The sequence below is a fragment of the Silurus meridionalis genome, chromosome 3, assembly GCF_014805685.1.
Source record: "Silurus meridionalis isolate SWU-2019-XX chromosome 3, ASM1480568v1, whole genome shotgun sequence".
NCBI lineage: Eukaryota > Metazoa > Chordata > Actinopteri > Siluriformes > Siluridae > Silurus > Silurus meridionalis.
Window position 1 is genome coordinate 7423633 of NC_060886.1, and position 17909 is coordinate 7441541.

The following is a 17909-nucleotide window of genomic DNA, read 5'->3' on the forward strand; positions in this document are numbered from 1 at the left end:
TTTTTTTTTTTTATAATGTAATTTCCCCCACTGTATCTTGAATATTTGATGCACTTTTTCTAGGTCCCTATTTAAATATACACCAATCTGCGGTGAACAAAAACTTATACATTTCTAATCAGATGTCTTATAATCAGATGCAATTCCATTCTAATTAAATGTAATGAAATTTTGTTTCAGCATGCATCTATTTTACTATTGCATTAGAAATATTTCTTACACGATGAGCTACAGATATTTTGAATATAAACACAAAGTAATTCCAGGTTTTTGTCAGAAACATGTTTAGGCTTGTGATAAATAACTCATCAGGATTCTTTATAGGTGTATACATGGGTTTGTGTAAAGCAGTAAATTCATGCCAAATGAAGCTCATATGTGCAGTAAATTACAACTCTGATAGGAAAATCGATACAGGTGTGGAAAGGGAGGAATGTATATGCTTGTGGAAAAATCCATAAAGTAAATGCACAAATACACCACAAATACTAGTTAACTAGAATCACTGACTTACGATTTATTATAATTTTTCATGAATATGTTTTAATCGGTTCCAAGTAGTCTATTCTTTTCATTTCTGAGCTTCTCTCTCAGTTGCCGGTGTGTTTGTTTGAGTTTCTGTTCAATCATATTTCAGCAATCGTGTGTTGCCAGGGTGAAAGAACTCTGCCATGAGGCCTTCAGAATGAACAGTGTGGGCACCTGTAGCTTTGAATACATTAAGCTTTTTCATGAAACATTTATTCTTTTGTGTTTTTATTTCTTGTGGAATTTGCAGAAAAGCACACAATTTGCCTTCATTTCAAATCACCAGGGAAACCGTTATCTCATGGTTTTCGTGGTCGGAGAACTCAAAAAGTATTAGAAAAATCCACAAAAATCCCAGGATCCTTTTATTACACTAGAAATGACTAGAGGTGATGCAGTTTCTGCAATGAAAGGAGACTTGTGTTCGTCTGGTTTCTTCTTTTAGTGAATTTATTCTCGTTGTATAAGATACCTGTCTGTGATCCCTTGCTCTGTTATACTGCGGTGCCATCATAATGGTGGCAGTAATAAGTGGATTGATTCAGGTAGCACAAATATCATGGGCTTATTTTCCAGAAATCTGTTGAAATGCTGCTTATCATTTTAGAGCAGTGGTCCCCAACCTCCAGACCGCGGACCGGCACCGGTCCGTGGGTCAATTGGTACCGGGCCGCACAGAAAGAATACATAACTTATATTATTTCCGTTTTATTTATTATCTGATTCTGAACGATGTTTTATTTTGGAAAATTACCGGATTCTCTCCGCCACATCTGTCTATGACTCCTCTTGATGCATGTCAGGATGCCTCGGTCACATGCCTTACCTCCATCCACTACCTTCTTAAAGACGCTGCTCCGGCCGCTAACACAATACATTACCACTAAATTAAAACCCCCAAGTGAGCAAAATGAACAAAAAACAACACGGTGGATTCAAGTTTATTATTATATTTAGAAAATACCAGTTTTCATGTCATTCGTATTATTTTATTTTGTTGTATTTATCCACCACACCTTAAAGGCCGGTCCGTGAAAACATTGTCTCACATTAAACCGGTCCATGGCGCAAAAAAGGTTGGGGACTGCTGCTGTACAGTATATGCTTTTAGGTTTATTAACGTGTTTAATTAGAATGCATTTTAGCTAATTTATGTGATTTTCTTATTAGTCATACATTGAATTAAAATGATCCAAATGCAAGTTTCTAAATTCTTTCTAAACAAATGTCAATTAATTATTTAATTCTACTTAATTGTATTTTTCTCTTTTAACAATGGACATTGTCCCAAAGCAGAAATAAATTAATTACAAATGTACATTTTAAATTCATATAAAATGTAATTCATAAAATTCATATAGAAAGTTTCTTCTTATACGTTCACTGAGATTTGAGTGTAGACATACTGTAAGCCATTGAAGCAGAACTGCTTATATTAACTATACACCAAATCCATCTTCATGGTTCTTATGATGAATAAACATGGTAGCTCATGTTGTTACTCTTCATTACTAATAGATAATTAATGCTAATGTTTGTTTAAGAACTTTATTTGTAAAGCTTTAACGCCGATGGAAGTAAATGTTTAAATAGAAAAGGAACGCGTTCCTCTATAAAGCAACGCACATGCAAAAGTAAAGATTTTTAAAGATAAGTGCTTTTAATTGGGGACTCTGTTTGTCTCTTGCGTCTTGCAGGTGTCGACCCGTCTCTACAGACCGATCCCCGAATCACAGCATCCTCTCAGGGGGCTCCTCTCACTTCCAAACAGAATAAACCCCGAGCAGCCAACTCCCGGGACGAGCGTTTCAGATCTGGTACTCACACACACACACACACACACACACACACACACACACACACACACACACACACACAGGCAAACTCAGGCACTCATACACACACCTGCACCTACACCTACACACACACACACACACACACACACACACACACACACACACACACACACACTCAGACAAACCCACAAACTGAAGCACTCCTACATATGCCTACACACATATACACCTATAAACACACACACACACACACACACATGCACACACTTACATGCACATTCCACACCTTCTTACCCTCATATGTGCAAACACACACATTCACTCCCGCCAACACACACACACACACCCAGACACCCACCCAGTACACACACTGACACACACAAAAACATACACAATTACACACAGGCAAACCCTCACAAACTCAGGCGCTCTCATACACACACCTACACACACACACACACACACACACACACACACACACACACACACACACACAGGTATTCTGTACATACGCAAATACACAAACACATATACATACAGAACCTTTACATTTACGGTATTTGACAGACGCCCCCCATCATAAGTGCTTTGAAGTCTCCATCAATAATTATTAGGACACAGACTAAGCATAACTTATACTGTTGGGAAAAACACATAAAAAATGTATTCAAGATTGCTTTTTAAGATTTTTTGGACTCAGTTGAATATACATTTAAGGCATTTTGGCAGACGCTCTTATCCAGAGCAACTTACATCTGAGCAGTTGAGGTTCAGGATCGTCCTCAAGGGCCCTTAACCACTGAGCCACCACCTCCCAGTCTCCCTGCTAGTGTTCGGACATCAAGTAGAAGTTCATTCCTCCACTTCAGTGAACGAATAGAGAAGAGTCTGGAAGCTTGTCTTTCTTTGTACTACATATAGATGGTGGGATCAGGATGGGAGAGATTATAGCGCAGTGCAGTGTGAGATAAGATAAGTGCTAAGCGGTAGAGGGGTGCTGGTCTTTTATTATTTTTTTGGCATTGTAGTTGTTTTAAATCTGATGCCGGCCGCTTCAGGAAACCAGTGGAGGAAGCGTAGCAGTGGGGTCGTGAAATGTTAACCTAGAAATGTTAAAAAAACAAGTCATCAGAGATAAACTGTCTTTCAGTTAACCTCAGTAAACTATATTTTTTGCAGTTTTTGATGAAACCATCTCAAACCTCATCAGATATTCATTCAACTCCTACATGTTTCGTATGAATAGTTTTTTTTTTGTTTGTTTTCCATTGACATTTGCTGCCTTAGCTGTTAAAAGCCTGCTTCACCTCAAAATGCTGACATTGCTCATAATAAAGGCAAGGAATGAAAAGAACAGACACTGGTGCTTGTTAACACTTCATAAACGAGACTATGCTAACGGCAGACTTTCAGGCTTCGTGCGTATTATTAAATGGCGAGCTGTCTGCCAGAGCGAGCGCCGATAATGACGCCAAACCCACAAAAATTGTAGCTAATGTGACTTGACGGTTTTGTGTGTTTAGGATCGAAGATACTAGACATACAGCAGCTTTCACTGTCCTCTTTTACGGTCAGAGATGAAACGTGGCCACATTAAATATGGAAAATTTGCAGTGGCAGGCCACAAAGATACTTAACAAAGACTGGTGTGTGTGCTCTGCTTTTTGTGTGTGTGTCTGTGTCTGTGTGTGTGTGTGTGTGTGTGTGTGTGTGTGTGTGCAGACCTGCACACAGAAGCAGTACAAGCAGCTCTAGCAAAATACAAAGAGAGAAAAATGCCAATGCCCTCGAAGCGACGCTCTGTTCTTGTCCAGTCCTCTGTGGAAGCGTGCACACCGCCTGGTGAGTACAACCTACTTCTACTTATTTATTTACACACCTTAGATGGGATACAAGTCTATCACCCACATATGCACACTCTCATTCACACTTAGGGCACACCGGGAGGTTTAAGGAGCTGGGAGGTAACCAGAGAACCCAGTGAAAACCTATGAGTATGTACAGAATATGCGAAACTCCAAATAGGCAGTACTCTGTTTTTTTCCTTTTTTTGGAAGGTGCAATATGGACATAAAATTGACAAACTCTAATTTCTAATACTTTAGCCAAGTTGTTTTTCTCAGACCTTTGAATATATAGTATGTATATATGACACTGTCACGCTCTTTCTTTTGTTGATTGATTGTAATGATTGTATTAACTAAAGTATTGAGGCACTTGAATTTATTTTCTTTTTAATTTTATTTGTCACAATTTACACCGAACAGACATAACATTATGACCACCTGCCTTATATTGTGTTGGTTCCCCTTTTGCTGCCAAAACAGTTCTGACCCCTTTGAAGGATTAACAGCATGAACTTCTTTAACAGTTTGAGCTACAGTAGCTTGTCTGTTGGATCGGACCACACGATCCAGCCTTCGCTCCCCACGTGCATCAATAAGCCTCGGCCGCTCATGACCCTGTCGCTGGTTCACCACTGTTCATTCCTTTGGACAACGTTTGATAGATACTGACCACAGACCAGAAACATCCTACAAGAGCTGCAGTTTTGGAGATGCTCCAAACCCAGTCGTCTAGACATCACAATTTGGTCCTCGTCAAACTCACTGAAATCCTTACGCTCGCCCATTTTTCCTGCTTCAAACACGTCAACTTTAAGGACAAAATGTTCACATGCTGCCTAATAAATCACACACACTAGGTGCCATGATAAAGAGATAATCAGTGTTATTCACTTCACTTCATAATGTTATAATGTCGTAATGTTATGTCTGGTCGGTGTACAGGTAGTTATATAGCGAATAAAACTTGCAGTAAAATGTAAACCAGAAACTCAGAAAATTGTGCATCAGATAAAAGGAACACGTGAGGAAATAGGAAAAAATTATCGTATTTTCCGGACTATAAGCCTCTACTTTTTTCCCACGCTTTGAACCCCGTGGCTTAAACAATGAAGCGGCTAATTTATGGATTTTTCCTGGGTTTTTCCCGGTTTCACAAACTTCATGCAAAAAACTGAGCCCCATAACATTAGACCAATGAAATTGCCGAACGGGTTCAGGTGAACCAATGAAACTCTTTATATTAAATCAGATGCGCTCCCACTGAATCGGGCCGCACCACATCATAAATATGGATGATGTTCCTCTGACATTTGACCTGCCGCTCACTCGGACTGTCTACAGGAAATACAAATCCTGAATTCTTAATAAATAATGATCTCTCTTTTTCTTTTGGATCCGGATTCTCACGCTCACAGCCCACACTTGTTATGTAACCCTGCCTATAGAAAGTATTGCATACTCTTGCTGACTTTATGGACTTCTGTATGGTATCTGGAGCTCAGTGTTCGGTGTCACTTTAATTCATCACGTGCTAAATGATTCCCAAGGGCTGATCAGTTTAACCTTTTGCAAGGCTCAGGATAATGCGGGTGGATGTGTTGCATTTACATGCGTTTATATGGCGGAGGCTTTTATTCAATATTCAAAGTGACTCTGTGCATGAGCTAAACACGAGCTGAGCACGAGCTGAGCACGGCGGAGCATAAATAGCACGTGTAGGTGCGGGATTCGCAGTCGCAGATTAAACCCATGTGTCTAGAGTTATGTCTTTGCAGCTTGTTATCTATGGAGAATGAAAAAATAAGTATACAGTCTATAAATAAATAAAAATGCACACACACACAAATGCATTGTTGGTCGATTAAAATGAGGCATAATTAAATGAATTGTTTTCATTTATTTTTACAATTTCCTGCATTAAACAAACAAACAAACCAATAAATAAGCAAACAAATAAATTAATACATTTGAAAATGCACATAGAGTTAATAAAGAAAGGCAAAAATATCCCAAGCAATAAATTAAAATCTTTAATTTAATTTGATTAATTACCACAATTGATTTTTCTTTTATTATTTTGTTTGTTTTTCACAGTTCGTCCAAAGTATAATTAATTTATTATTATTATTATTATTATTATTATTATTATTAAATGTATTAATTTATTCATTCATTTTTATACATTAAATTAACAAACAAATAAATAATTATTATTTTATTATATATATATATTTTTTTTTTCACAGTTTGTCTGAAAGTATATTGAATTCTATCTACATATAATATTTACAGAAATATAAATCTAGTTTTAAACTAGTGGAGCATCAGTGCAGTAAAACTAATCCATGGATGAAATGCGGTAGTAATATTTCTAAGCAATGGGGATCTGGGACAAAATACTGTATGCTTTAATTTAAATGTAAAGATAATTGATAGTTTTCGATTCAGGACGCTTTTCTCTGAGATCAAATGGATTAAACTGTGAAAGAAAAACAAAATGCAATTTGTTGTTTATAATTGTATTATTCGGGTATTTACATAAACAGTACTTTTTGTGTAATAAATCTGATATCAAGCCTACAGTAGTGATGTTAGTGAAGAGCACTGTCTATAATATCCATGATTATGTCATTGTTAGATACGGCGGCCCAGAGGCCTTTATCGTGCTCAGGTCCCCATTTAATAACTAAAGAGCGCATTAAGCCGAGCTTTTCTCTCTTGAGTCTTGAGATAATGGCACCCATGGATGGGATAACCGGATTAATGGTTCAAAGGTTAAAGTTGACTCATTCAGACACCTTATTTGAGATTGAATCATGGCCCACTCTATTGTTCTTTGAAAAGTGATACACACACACACACATGGTTTAAACAGGCTGCTGGTCCCACACATGTTCCCTGTGTGAATCTGGCCTCCTCTCCGACTGTAATCATCATACCTTATGGAGGAAACCATGTCCAGTAGGCTGCTTTAGGGTTTAGACAGAATTAAGCATCTGCTCATAATCACTTATAGGATTAGACTGTGATGTTCAACCTTGTTAATAACGCTGCTGTGAAAACTTGTCACTACACAAGGACAGTAGCTTGTAGCCTGCAGTTTTTTATATAAGGACAATCCCAAAAAGATTAAATGTACTGGACATTCGGGATGTTTGTCTTTCTCCGAAGTGGATTTTGTCTTGGCCAGTTTAGTCTGGCTGAGTAGTTAAAGTGAAAACTTGGCCTTAAACAGGATTTGATGGTTTCCATGGATCATTTTGACTTGCGCTATGGTCTATTTAGACTTAATTCTGACTTAGTCTGGACATTAGACACATTCATACAAATTCCTGCTGTTCTTACTGAAACTACCAGTCACATTTCACTAACCTCAAAATATCACAGGAACAGATGGCAAGAGCTTTTTAGCCCTAGGAGACCAATCACAATTGTGCTAAAAAAATATGAACAGTCTGCACTCTTCACATTGAAATTACAGATATAATTAAGAACAATGTTTTTTGACAATTTAAGAGACTTTAATTAACTAGAATTGTGGGTTGACATCGTATGTGGCTAGTTACTTTTATGAAGATATACACTACCAGTCAAATGTTGGGACCTAATTATAACGTTTTTTCTTGTTGTATTACCGTATTTTCCGGACTATAAGCCGCTACTTTTTTCCCACGCTTTGAACCCCGCGGCTTAAACAATGAAGCGGCTAATTTATGGATTTTTCCTGGGTTTTTCCCGGTTTCACAAACCGCAAAAAACTGAGCCCCATAACATTAGACCAATGAAATTGAGGAACGGGTTCAGGTGAACCAATGAAACTCTTTATATTAAATCAGATGCGGTCCCACTGAATCGGGCCGCACCACATCATAAATATGGATGATGTTTATCTGATGTTTGACCTGCCGCTCACTCGGACTGTCTACAGGAAATGTGAATCATTCGTCACACTGAAAACAACCAGGCATGAAAAAACACACTTCACCTGTGTTCTGAGCTGCACGGCATCGGGAGAAAAGCTTCACCGATGGTGATTTTTAAACGCACGACGATGCCAAAAGATAAACTCCCGAGAGAAATTGTTGTTGACAGTGAACAATGACTTTCTTGGTAGGCTACTGTTTAGATACAAGCCGTGTAACAGACACTGTCTTTCATTAAAGCCTGTGTAAAGTTCATTAGTTTCAGTGTGGACACCTGCGGCTCATAGACAGGTGCGGCGTATTTAGGTTCAAAATAAAAATCTTTGTCAAATTCAGTGGGTGCAGCTAATATTTGGGTTAATAGTCCGGAAATTACAGTACTTTCAACATTGTACAATAACACTGAAGACATTATATTTGGATTTCTTTAAAATGGCCATGGCTTTTTGCTTTGATGACAGCTTTGCTCACTCTTGCCATTCTCTCAGTCAGGCTCGTGAGGTAATCACCTGAAATGGTTGTTGAACAATCTTGAAGAGTTTGCAGAGGTGTTGAGTGCTTGTTGGCTGCTTTTCCTTCATTCTCCAGGTTCCACTCATCCCAACTGGATAAAATTGCTGGATTGTGGAGGCCAGGTCATTTCCACTCCATCACTGTCCTTCTTGGACAAATAGCTCTTACATAAGCCCTAACTCTAACTCTACAGGTGTGTTTGGGGTCATTGTCCTGTTAAAACAAAAACAAATGATGGTGCAAATTAAGTGCAAACCAGATGGGATGGTTCTTGTATGGAAAATGCTGTGGTAGCCAAGCTGGTTATATGTGCCATCAGTTTTGACCTATATCACCAATAGTGTCACCAGGACAGCACCCCCACAACATCACACCTACTCCACCATGTTTCAAAGTGGGAACCACACATTCAGGAATTGTCCGGTCACCTTCTGGACGGCTAACAAAGACACGGTGGTTAGAGCCAAACATTTCGAAATTAGGATTCTTTAGACCAAAGGACAGTTTTCCACTGAACTAATGTCTATTCCTTGTGTTTTTTGGCCCATGAAAGTCTTTTCTGCTTGTTGTTCTTATGAAGTAATGGTTTCTTTGCTGCAATTTGACCATGAAAGCCTGACTCAAGCAGTTTTTCCTGAATACTGGATGTTGAAATATGTCTGCCCCTTGAACTCCGAGAAGAACAGCTGGTCTTGTAGACGTGTTTCTGGCATGCAGTGGTTTGTACCTACCAAATGTGATCCATAGAAGGGCAACCGGTCAACCAGTGACAGTGTCATGAGTGCCCAAGGTTTATTGTTGCAAGTAGGCAGTGATGACTAGCCCATCTGGTCCTATCCTGTCCATCACCAAAAGCTCCTGTAATGGGCTAATGAGCATCAGAAATTGACGATGGAAGAAAGTGACCTGGTTTGATGCATCATGATTTCTTTTACTTGCTCTCTAGTCTTTATTTAGAATGTATAGGACTACGTAAAGGTATTTACGTCATTTACTTTTAGGAAATAAATGTATAGAGAGCATATAGTTTATATGCTGTGTTTAGGGCCATGTTTGAACCTTTACATTAACACAGGCAGATAATATTTTTGAATACACTTAAATCAACAATAAAACAATAGTATCAACCTAAGATGCATTTGAAATTGCATAGCAATTATTGTGCTCTTATAATGAAACACTTTTTTCGCTGCTTCACTTGCCTCCTGGGTTTTTCTTCTTATATTTACGCTTCTCTTGACAATAATTCAACTTGGAGCATTGCCCTGAACATTGCCTGCTCCCTACCTGAGTTAATTACACATTACACAGAATTTAATGAGGAAACGCAGGGTGTATTGAGTCTGTGTAGACCTAGATTTAAAATATTTTCTGAGTGTCGGATAAAGCTGCATCTCCTCCCCTGCTGTTTGTTGATTGATACAGGGTTTGTAATTTGCAGGCAGCATGCTGCATTGATCTCGCATTTGGCATTTGGCAGATGCCTTTATCCAGAGCGAATTACATGTATACAACCGAGCAGTCGAGGATTCAGAACCGTGCTCAAGGGCCCAGCAGTGGCAGCTTGAGGCAGTGTTGAGAAATGAACTCGGCGCCTGTCGATGGTAATAGTGTGATTAGTATTAACTCACAGAGGTCTGATACCTTTTTCAGTCATAGATGTTTTAACCTTGGAATTTGTTCTTATTTCTTAACTAGTAACTTGCATGTAATTTTTTTCATTTTGGGTATAATTAAAGTAAACATGTTTAGTATAAAAACAAGTTTTAAGGACAGTGAGTTAAGTCCAAAAAAACACTTATGTAAGTATATTTGCAAAAATCCCTTTTTAGATATGCTGACTCAGTGAGAATTCATCTTCTGTCACTGTTTCTAATTGTGTTTCTGCACTTTTATTATCCATCATCGTTTTAATTCAGTTTAGTTAATTTCAGTTCAATTTATATACGCTTTTTGGCCTGAAAGTTTGTTCAGAATCAGAATCGGTTTAATTGCCATGTATTTTACATTGTGTACATTCTAGGATTTATTTTTTGCTGAGTGATCAGAAGTGGTCAAACGAATTCCCAGTTCTTATTGTGTTGTCTCACAACTTAACAAGTAGAATAATAATTTGTTTACTTAAACTAATAAATACTAATAAAATGGCTTTTGGGGACAAAACTCTACAAATCTGCAAATCACAAACGCTTTTCTGAGTTCACTAATGTTTTGCTAACAAACACATAGCTAATTTACTAGCTACGTGCTAGTAAAATAGCTTACAGTGGATTTAAGTATCAGAGACTTGTGTTCTCATCTATCCAATTCTATCCTAGCATGCAGCTTATGCATCACATGCCATTTAGCTGTCTTCTAACCTTGTGCCTGGTCTAAAACCAAGTTTATTTAGTGTCATTATTAGCAACTAAGCCCATAATAATTTTTTTTTCAGAAGCCAATTTTAGCAAACTTAACTAACACTTATCTATATAAGTCACATTAGCATTAGCACAAAGTACTGTATACAACCATACAAAGGAGTATTGAAGGTTTTGAAGCAGTGCCATATATGATAAAAGGAAAAAAAAGGGTGGGGAAATATGGCATTAAAAAAAAAAAAAAAAACATTTAACAAAGAACCAGTTTAATTTTTCTCATTAGAAGTCACTGAACAGCTATTAGTCATTGAACTCTATAAATAAACTGGATTGCACTTAATTCCCTGAACTAGAACTTTAACTAGAAAATTAAACTGCATTAGCTAAACAGATTACAGAGTAATATTACCTATTTTTTTATTATTATTATATTTACATTATTATTGTTATTATATTATTATTATAAATCATGAATTAGGTAAAGCATGGCAACTTTAATTTTAATAAATGTTTTGTACAATACATTTATTTTCAGCCAATGCCCTCAGTCAAGTTGGATATTTGGCCTTTACATGGGAAAAAAGTGTGAGCACCTCTGTTCTTCAATAAGAAGGGAACATTTTTTTATCTTGGCATTCTGGGACAAGTACAAAATGTTAATACTGTTTTTAAAAACATTTTAATGTTTAATTATTAAATAATGAGCTTTTCTCTGTCAGGACTAAATATAAGATGGCCAACAGGACAATATATACAACAAGATATCTTATTAGATAATGGTCAAAAACAAAAACGGTGTGTGGTTTTTCTATACTTGGAACTGCAAAGGAAATGTTTGCTAGCTTGCTATACCTGACATTATCAGATTGGCTATAAAGTTGTTGTTGTTTTTTTTTGGGTCGCTTGGTGCTATTTGGTGAAGCCGAAACAAAGGGAACCTAACCTTAAAATGAACCTACAGCTAGAATACAGCATTAACTAGCAAAAAAAATCTAACTGGTGCAAATAAACCTGACTGCTTTCTTCATTTTCCTAGCTTCTCTTGGCTACATTAGCCTCGGTGCTCGAGTGCATGTTTGAGAACCAAACCTCAGACAACACACCGTTGTTTGCATTTGTAATTTGTAAACACACGCCCTTGTGTGTATATTAATCAAAAGTTGAGTGAAAATTAGAAAAGTAAGCGAGGCACGGTAAATATTCACCCGTGTATTCCTTCTCAAATAACAATGGGCATTCTTTTGTCACTAATTCGTTCATGCCTGGCTTCTCTAATGAGATTAATAAGACTGATTATACCTGTCTTTCAGACTGCCGTTGTCATGCTAATTCTAATTCATATTAATTGTTTATCGGACATCATCATAAATGTTACACCAGTGAGAGCATTAAATCTGCTGTTTTTGCTGTTCCTGTGTTATTTGCATGTTACCTCAATCAATTTGTGAACAGATAATGTGCCGAACCGACATGTCTACCTACAGACTAACACACTGTAACACACGTGCACACCACATACCAAACCAGTAGTCCCAGAATCACAGGAATACACTACTGAACACACCGTGTTTACCACGCCTTGCTCTCTGCATCCGCCCGTGCTCAGCCACCGCTCGGAGAGACCCTTCTGCTCTCCTCTGCTTGGTGTGTCTCTCCCCCCCCGAGGCTGGTGTCTCTCTCCTATTTATTGGCATCACCGGAACGAAGCAGAGCGCACTGTCTCATCAGCTACAGGTGTAGTCTTACCGCTTGTTTCTTCCTGCTCGCCCTCCATTCGCGATCCGCTGCCACACTCAGTTTCAGGGTGTTACGGATCTTCTTATCGCCTCGGCCATCTTTGTGGAGAGCAACAATTCTAATTCATACATCCAGTGGTCAGTATGAGAGAATTGTACTCAAATCACCAAATTTGAACTACTCTAATTACAACATACACAATTTGTTTGGTGCTAGCAAGCAGACATAAACATGAACATTATAAATAGGAAGTGTGACTTTGCATGGTTACAATGGCTTACAGCTGTTATCACTTCGGGTGTACTCAATTTTGTTGCCAGCTACTTTGACATTAATGGCTGTATGTTGAGTTATTTTAGAGGACAGTAAATCTGTACCGCTGTACAAGCTGCACATTGACTACTCCAAAATATATCCAAGATTAATTTCTATAGTATTGTCCCTTGAGAAGATACATTGAAATGGATGCTGAAATTTGAGTGATGTACTCACTTTTGTGAAATACTGTATGTATACAATACATTTGGGGACAAGGGATGGATGGATGGATGGATGGATGGATGGATGGATGGATGAATGGATGGATGGATGGATGGATGGATGGATGGATGGATGGATGGATGGATGGATGAAAACTGGATGCATGGATAACTAGATGGATGGATGGATGAAAACTGGATGCATGGATAACTAGATGGATGGATGGATGGATGGATGGATGGATGAAAACTGGATACATGGATAACTAGATGGATGGATTGATGGATGGATGGATGGATAACAGGATGGCTAGTTAGATAAACAGTTGGTTAAAAGACCATACATAATACTATTATAACTATACACTCTGTAACTGCTTCTATGCTATTTTTATTCCTGTATCGTCTACAAGGATACAAGAACCACCCCATCAACCTGTATACATCATAAACTACCTCCTTCATTTCTCATACACTCAGTATCCCCCAGAGAACAAATCTACAACCCTGTACATCCCATAACAACCCATGTACATCCCAAAGTACAGCCTTCATGCCTTATAGAAAACTATATACCAGATATAATGTTATCTGAGTCCATACTAACACTATGTATACCAGCTAGGATTAGAATGTACACCTGGTCATAATAAAACTGCATTGACATTTATGACAGATCCCTGCAAATTACAAAATGGGATTTCTTATAGCTGTAGCTTTATGTTGTACTGTAGCTCTATGTTGTGTGTTGTAGCACTATGTTGTTTAGTGTAGCACCAGGGTTCTGGAGGAACGTTGTCTCATTATAACTGTGTACTGTGTTGGATTGGCTCATTCGGATCAGCTGTCCACTGTGTAGTGTTTGGTAGAAATGACAACAAAAGCCTCTTGACTTGACTTGAATTGATGGTAATATAAAGGGTGTAGGTTTTTTTTTTAGTGTTCAAGGAAAACATATCAGATCTATAGAAATAATACAGTTTCAAAATAAAGCTTATTGTATAAAACTAGCCACTGTGCTAGTCTGCTGTATGTGCTGAATAGCCAGGGCTATATTGATGGCTATGTTTAATAGTTGGTTAAAGATGCTGTGCAAATCGTCTGGAAATTTCTTTTCTCCTTTTTCAAAGACCCCTGATGTTAAGGTGGCTGTAGCTCCATTCGACTGTGGGGGTGTCCAATATACCACTTTGTTTATTGATGTTTAACTAGAGAGCTCATGTGCCTTTCATTAGATCTTATCTTCTTGTGTGTGTGTTGATTCTGTCTCTCTCTCTCCCTCTTCACAGACACCTCTTCGGCATCAGAAGACGAGGGACGGATGGCGTCATCATCACCGTTCCAGGCACCCAACCCGAATGTGGAACACTGGTTCAACAGAGTCATCCATCACCACTGCTCATCCACGTCCTCCTCCGCCTCCTCCACTTCATCCTATCCTGGTGGGCGCAGCCATCACAGCACTAACTCCGCCTCAAACTCCGCCACAGCTGCTACTGTTCTGGCCGACGTCATGGCTCACACACAACTCGGTCAGTACCTCGAATGCTTCTCACTCTAGTTCTACGCAGGTATTATATATGGCCCTCTGTATCCTCTAATACCTTGTATATAACATACATTACACATACTTTAACATGATTTCTGTAAAACTTGACTTGACTTGACATGCTGTTACTTTGCACTACCATCATGTACATTTTATCTATATATTTTATACTGAACCTCAGAAACCTTCTGTAGTATAATGAACATTATCCCATACATCTGTAAACATTATAATACACCTCCTATACCTCGTAATGCCCTTTTTGAAATACTTCTCCACTGCACCTGAATCATGTCTTATTTCTTTACATCTTCGCCTTTTTACACCTTTTATGCTCTCTGTCATGCTTCTTATAATTGTAAAATATATTACTTTTTTTAATGCTGAAACTTTTCTTTTGTAATTTTTTCATAAAAATCAGTATTAAAAAAAAGTTGGGACATTTTACATTTTCCCAAACCTGTTCTAGCATGACAGTGTCACTGTGCACAAAGCCAGCTCCATGAAGATATACATGAGTTGGAGTAGAAGATCTCCCGCAATAGAGCTCTGGCCTCAACCCTACTGAACACCTTTGGATTGAATTGGAACGCCTCCTCGTCCTCCAGACTTTACTCACACTCTTGTGCCTGAATGAAACTCACACATATCTCAGCTAGAACACTAGTGGAATGTGTTCTCAGAAGAGTGGAGGTTATTATAACAGCAAATTTAGGAATCTTATACGAATCTTGTGGTCGGGTGTTCACAAACTTATGATCATATTGTACATTTCAGAACAGCATTAAAGCATTGAAGAAAAAAAAATGCTTTATAACCAGGCCAAACATTTAAAATACGAAAATGAGGTGCTGCCTATATTTTTAATACCTTTCATACAGTATATACGCCTTATAACCATACAGCTGCCAGGATACAACTTGATGAGATGAGATGAGATGAGATGAGATGAGATAGAACTTTATTAATCCCGAAGGATATTCTTGTACCAGAGCACGCTCCTACAAAGAATGCAAACACGCAAAAGTTAAACATTATAGTTATAGTAAAAAGTAAAAAATGATATTGCTCATAAAAATGTTAAATTATGACATTATATTGCACATGATATTTGCCAAACAAAAACATACAACTACAGAGGTAAAGCTAGTGCATCTATTATTTTTAGACTATTACCATTATGAACACTAGCCCTTACAAAAGGGGGAGGAGTAATAAAATGTGATCCCCCACAGGAAGAAAAGACCTCCTGTGACATTCCGTTATTCACCAAACATCCCCCATATTACACCCCAAATTCCCCTAAATACCCTAAATACACCATACACCATGCAACTAACTATATACTCTATAATTGCTTATACACTATGCATTTTCCTTTATCCTCAACTCTACAACTCTCTAAATATTCCCTAAACAATTTAAAACAATTTAATAAAAGCTACATTTCTAGAATACGCTCCGTATATCCCATAGAACCCTGTATACATAAACTTTATATCATTTACAATATCATCTGAGTTCATACTAACAGCATGTTTACTGTATATGCTAGAATTGAATTTTACACAGTTTTAATGAAAATGCATTTACATTTGGTATTTGGCAGACATCCTTATCCAGATGAACTTATAATGATGTTGTTTATAGAGCTGAGTAGTGGAGGGAATAAGGGCTTTGCTCAAAGGCACCTCACTGGTAGCTTGGTGGTGTTAAGGAAATGAACTTTCCAATCAAAAGTCCAACATCGTAATCACTCAGCCAGCACTTCCTAAAGAGAAAGTTCTGACTAGTTGATCTACCTGACCTCCGCCCCCTAGTGTTTTGTGTCGGTATCAGGGATTTAAACACATCTTTTGCCATAAATTTGAAACTCTCTTTTGCACCTCGGTGCTTTTTGTTGGCTTGTCTGTTAAGCTGTGAAGCTTATCATCCCTAATACTCTCACTGCCAGCGTTTTTTCCACGAGTGAAGAGAAATAGCTATTTCCTCCTCCATGTTTTTTTTATTTTTTTATTAATTGGACCTCATTTTGACATCTTCCTGACAGTTTTCTGAAATGTTCCAGCTGCTTTTTGACAAGCTGTGTGCTTTTTTATTTTCTTGTGTGTACGTACAACGACTATCAGTTGTCAAACTGTTTTACTCAGCGTCCCTTTGACTTCTGGTTTCTGAAGTCTCTATTTATAGAGTTAGAAGCTGTTCCCACAGTTTGTTGTGTTGCAGTTTTATACTTTTGAATCATTCTATACTCAATGCCTAATAATAGAGCAAAAACCAGATTTGTGCTGAATGTATTCACATCAGAAAACTGAAATAGTACACTGATAAAGATCCTTTGCTCTGACAAACAAAATGCACACTATATGGACCAACATTTGTAGACACCTGGCCATAGGTTTGTATTGTGCTTTTTTGCAAATCCCATTCCCAATTTAGTTCCTATTTGCCATTATAATAACCTCCACTCTTTTGGCAAGATGTTCCACAACATTTTAAATTGTGCTTGTGGAAATTTGGTGTTTGTTCAGTCATGCACTTATGTAGCAATGTAGGAAAGAATCGCACAGCTAAAAACTCAGGTCGGAGCGAAAACCAAGATATGAGCCCAGAGTAACTGGCTGCAGAGCGCATAGACAGGATTGTGTCAAGGCTCAGATCTAGAGAAAGTAAGCCGAAAGATGTCTCAAACTTTATCTCTAAAGCACCTCATATGGAAAGGAAGACGTACCACAAAAAAACAATATCGCCATTGGTTTTATAGCAGCAATGAGGGAGTATCAAAATAAAAAACAAAACAAAAACGACCTGAGCGATCCAGAGAGCGGTAGAATTAATTATGATGTATTGGGGTAAGATTCAAGAATCCACATTGTAGACCTGAAACAGGATTTTAAACTCAAACCTGAAATCAATGTATGCTGATACGGGAGCAATGTGATCTTTTTCTTCACCCTGGTGCATTAAAGGTTCTTAGCAAAGTCTTAAATGAAAAAAAAAAGTTTACAGTAACCAGGACTCTACCAAAGCACAGCCAAACTGAGCCATTAAGGAAGGCAGGTCGTGGTACTGTAAGAATTATAACCTTGAACTTACGGGTTGGATTCTGGAGATCTTGTTTTGGAAAAGGCAGAAACTTGCAGGATCAACCAACACTGTAACACTCCACTGATCTGG

At 37.9% G+C, this 17909-nt stretch overlaps 1 protein-coding gene across 1 annotated transcript in view; it reads left to right on the plus strand.

Moving 5' to 3' along the window:
* dip2a (disco-interacting protein 2 homolog A) overlaps positions 1 to 17909 on the plus strand; it is a 142764-nt gene that overhangs the window by 79381 nt on the left and 45474 nt on the right. Inside the window, 3 exon segments of the mRNA XM_046841650.1 lie at positions 2226 to 2345; positions 4047 to 4166; positions 14473 to 14715. Coding sequence (XP_046697606.1) covers positions 2226 to 2345; positions 4047 to 4166; positions 14473 to 14715 — 483 coding nt within the window.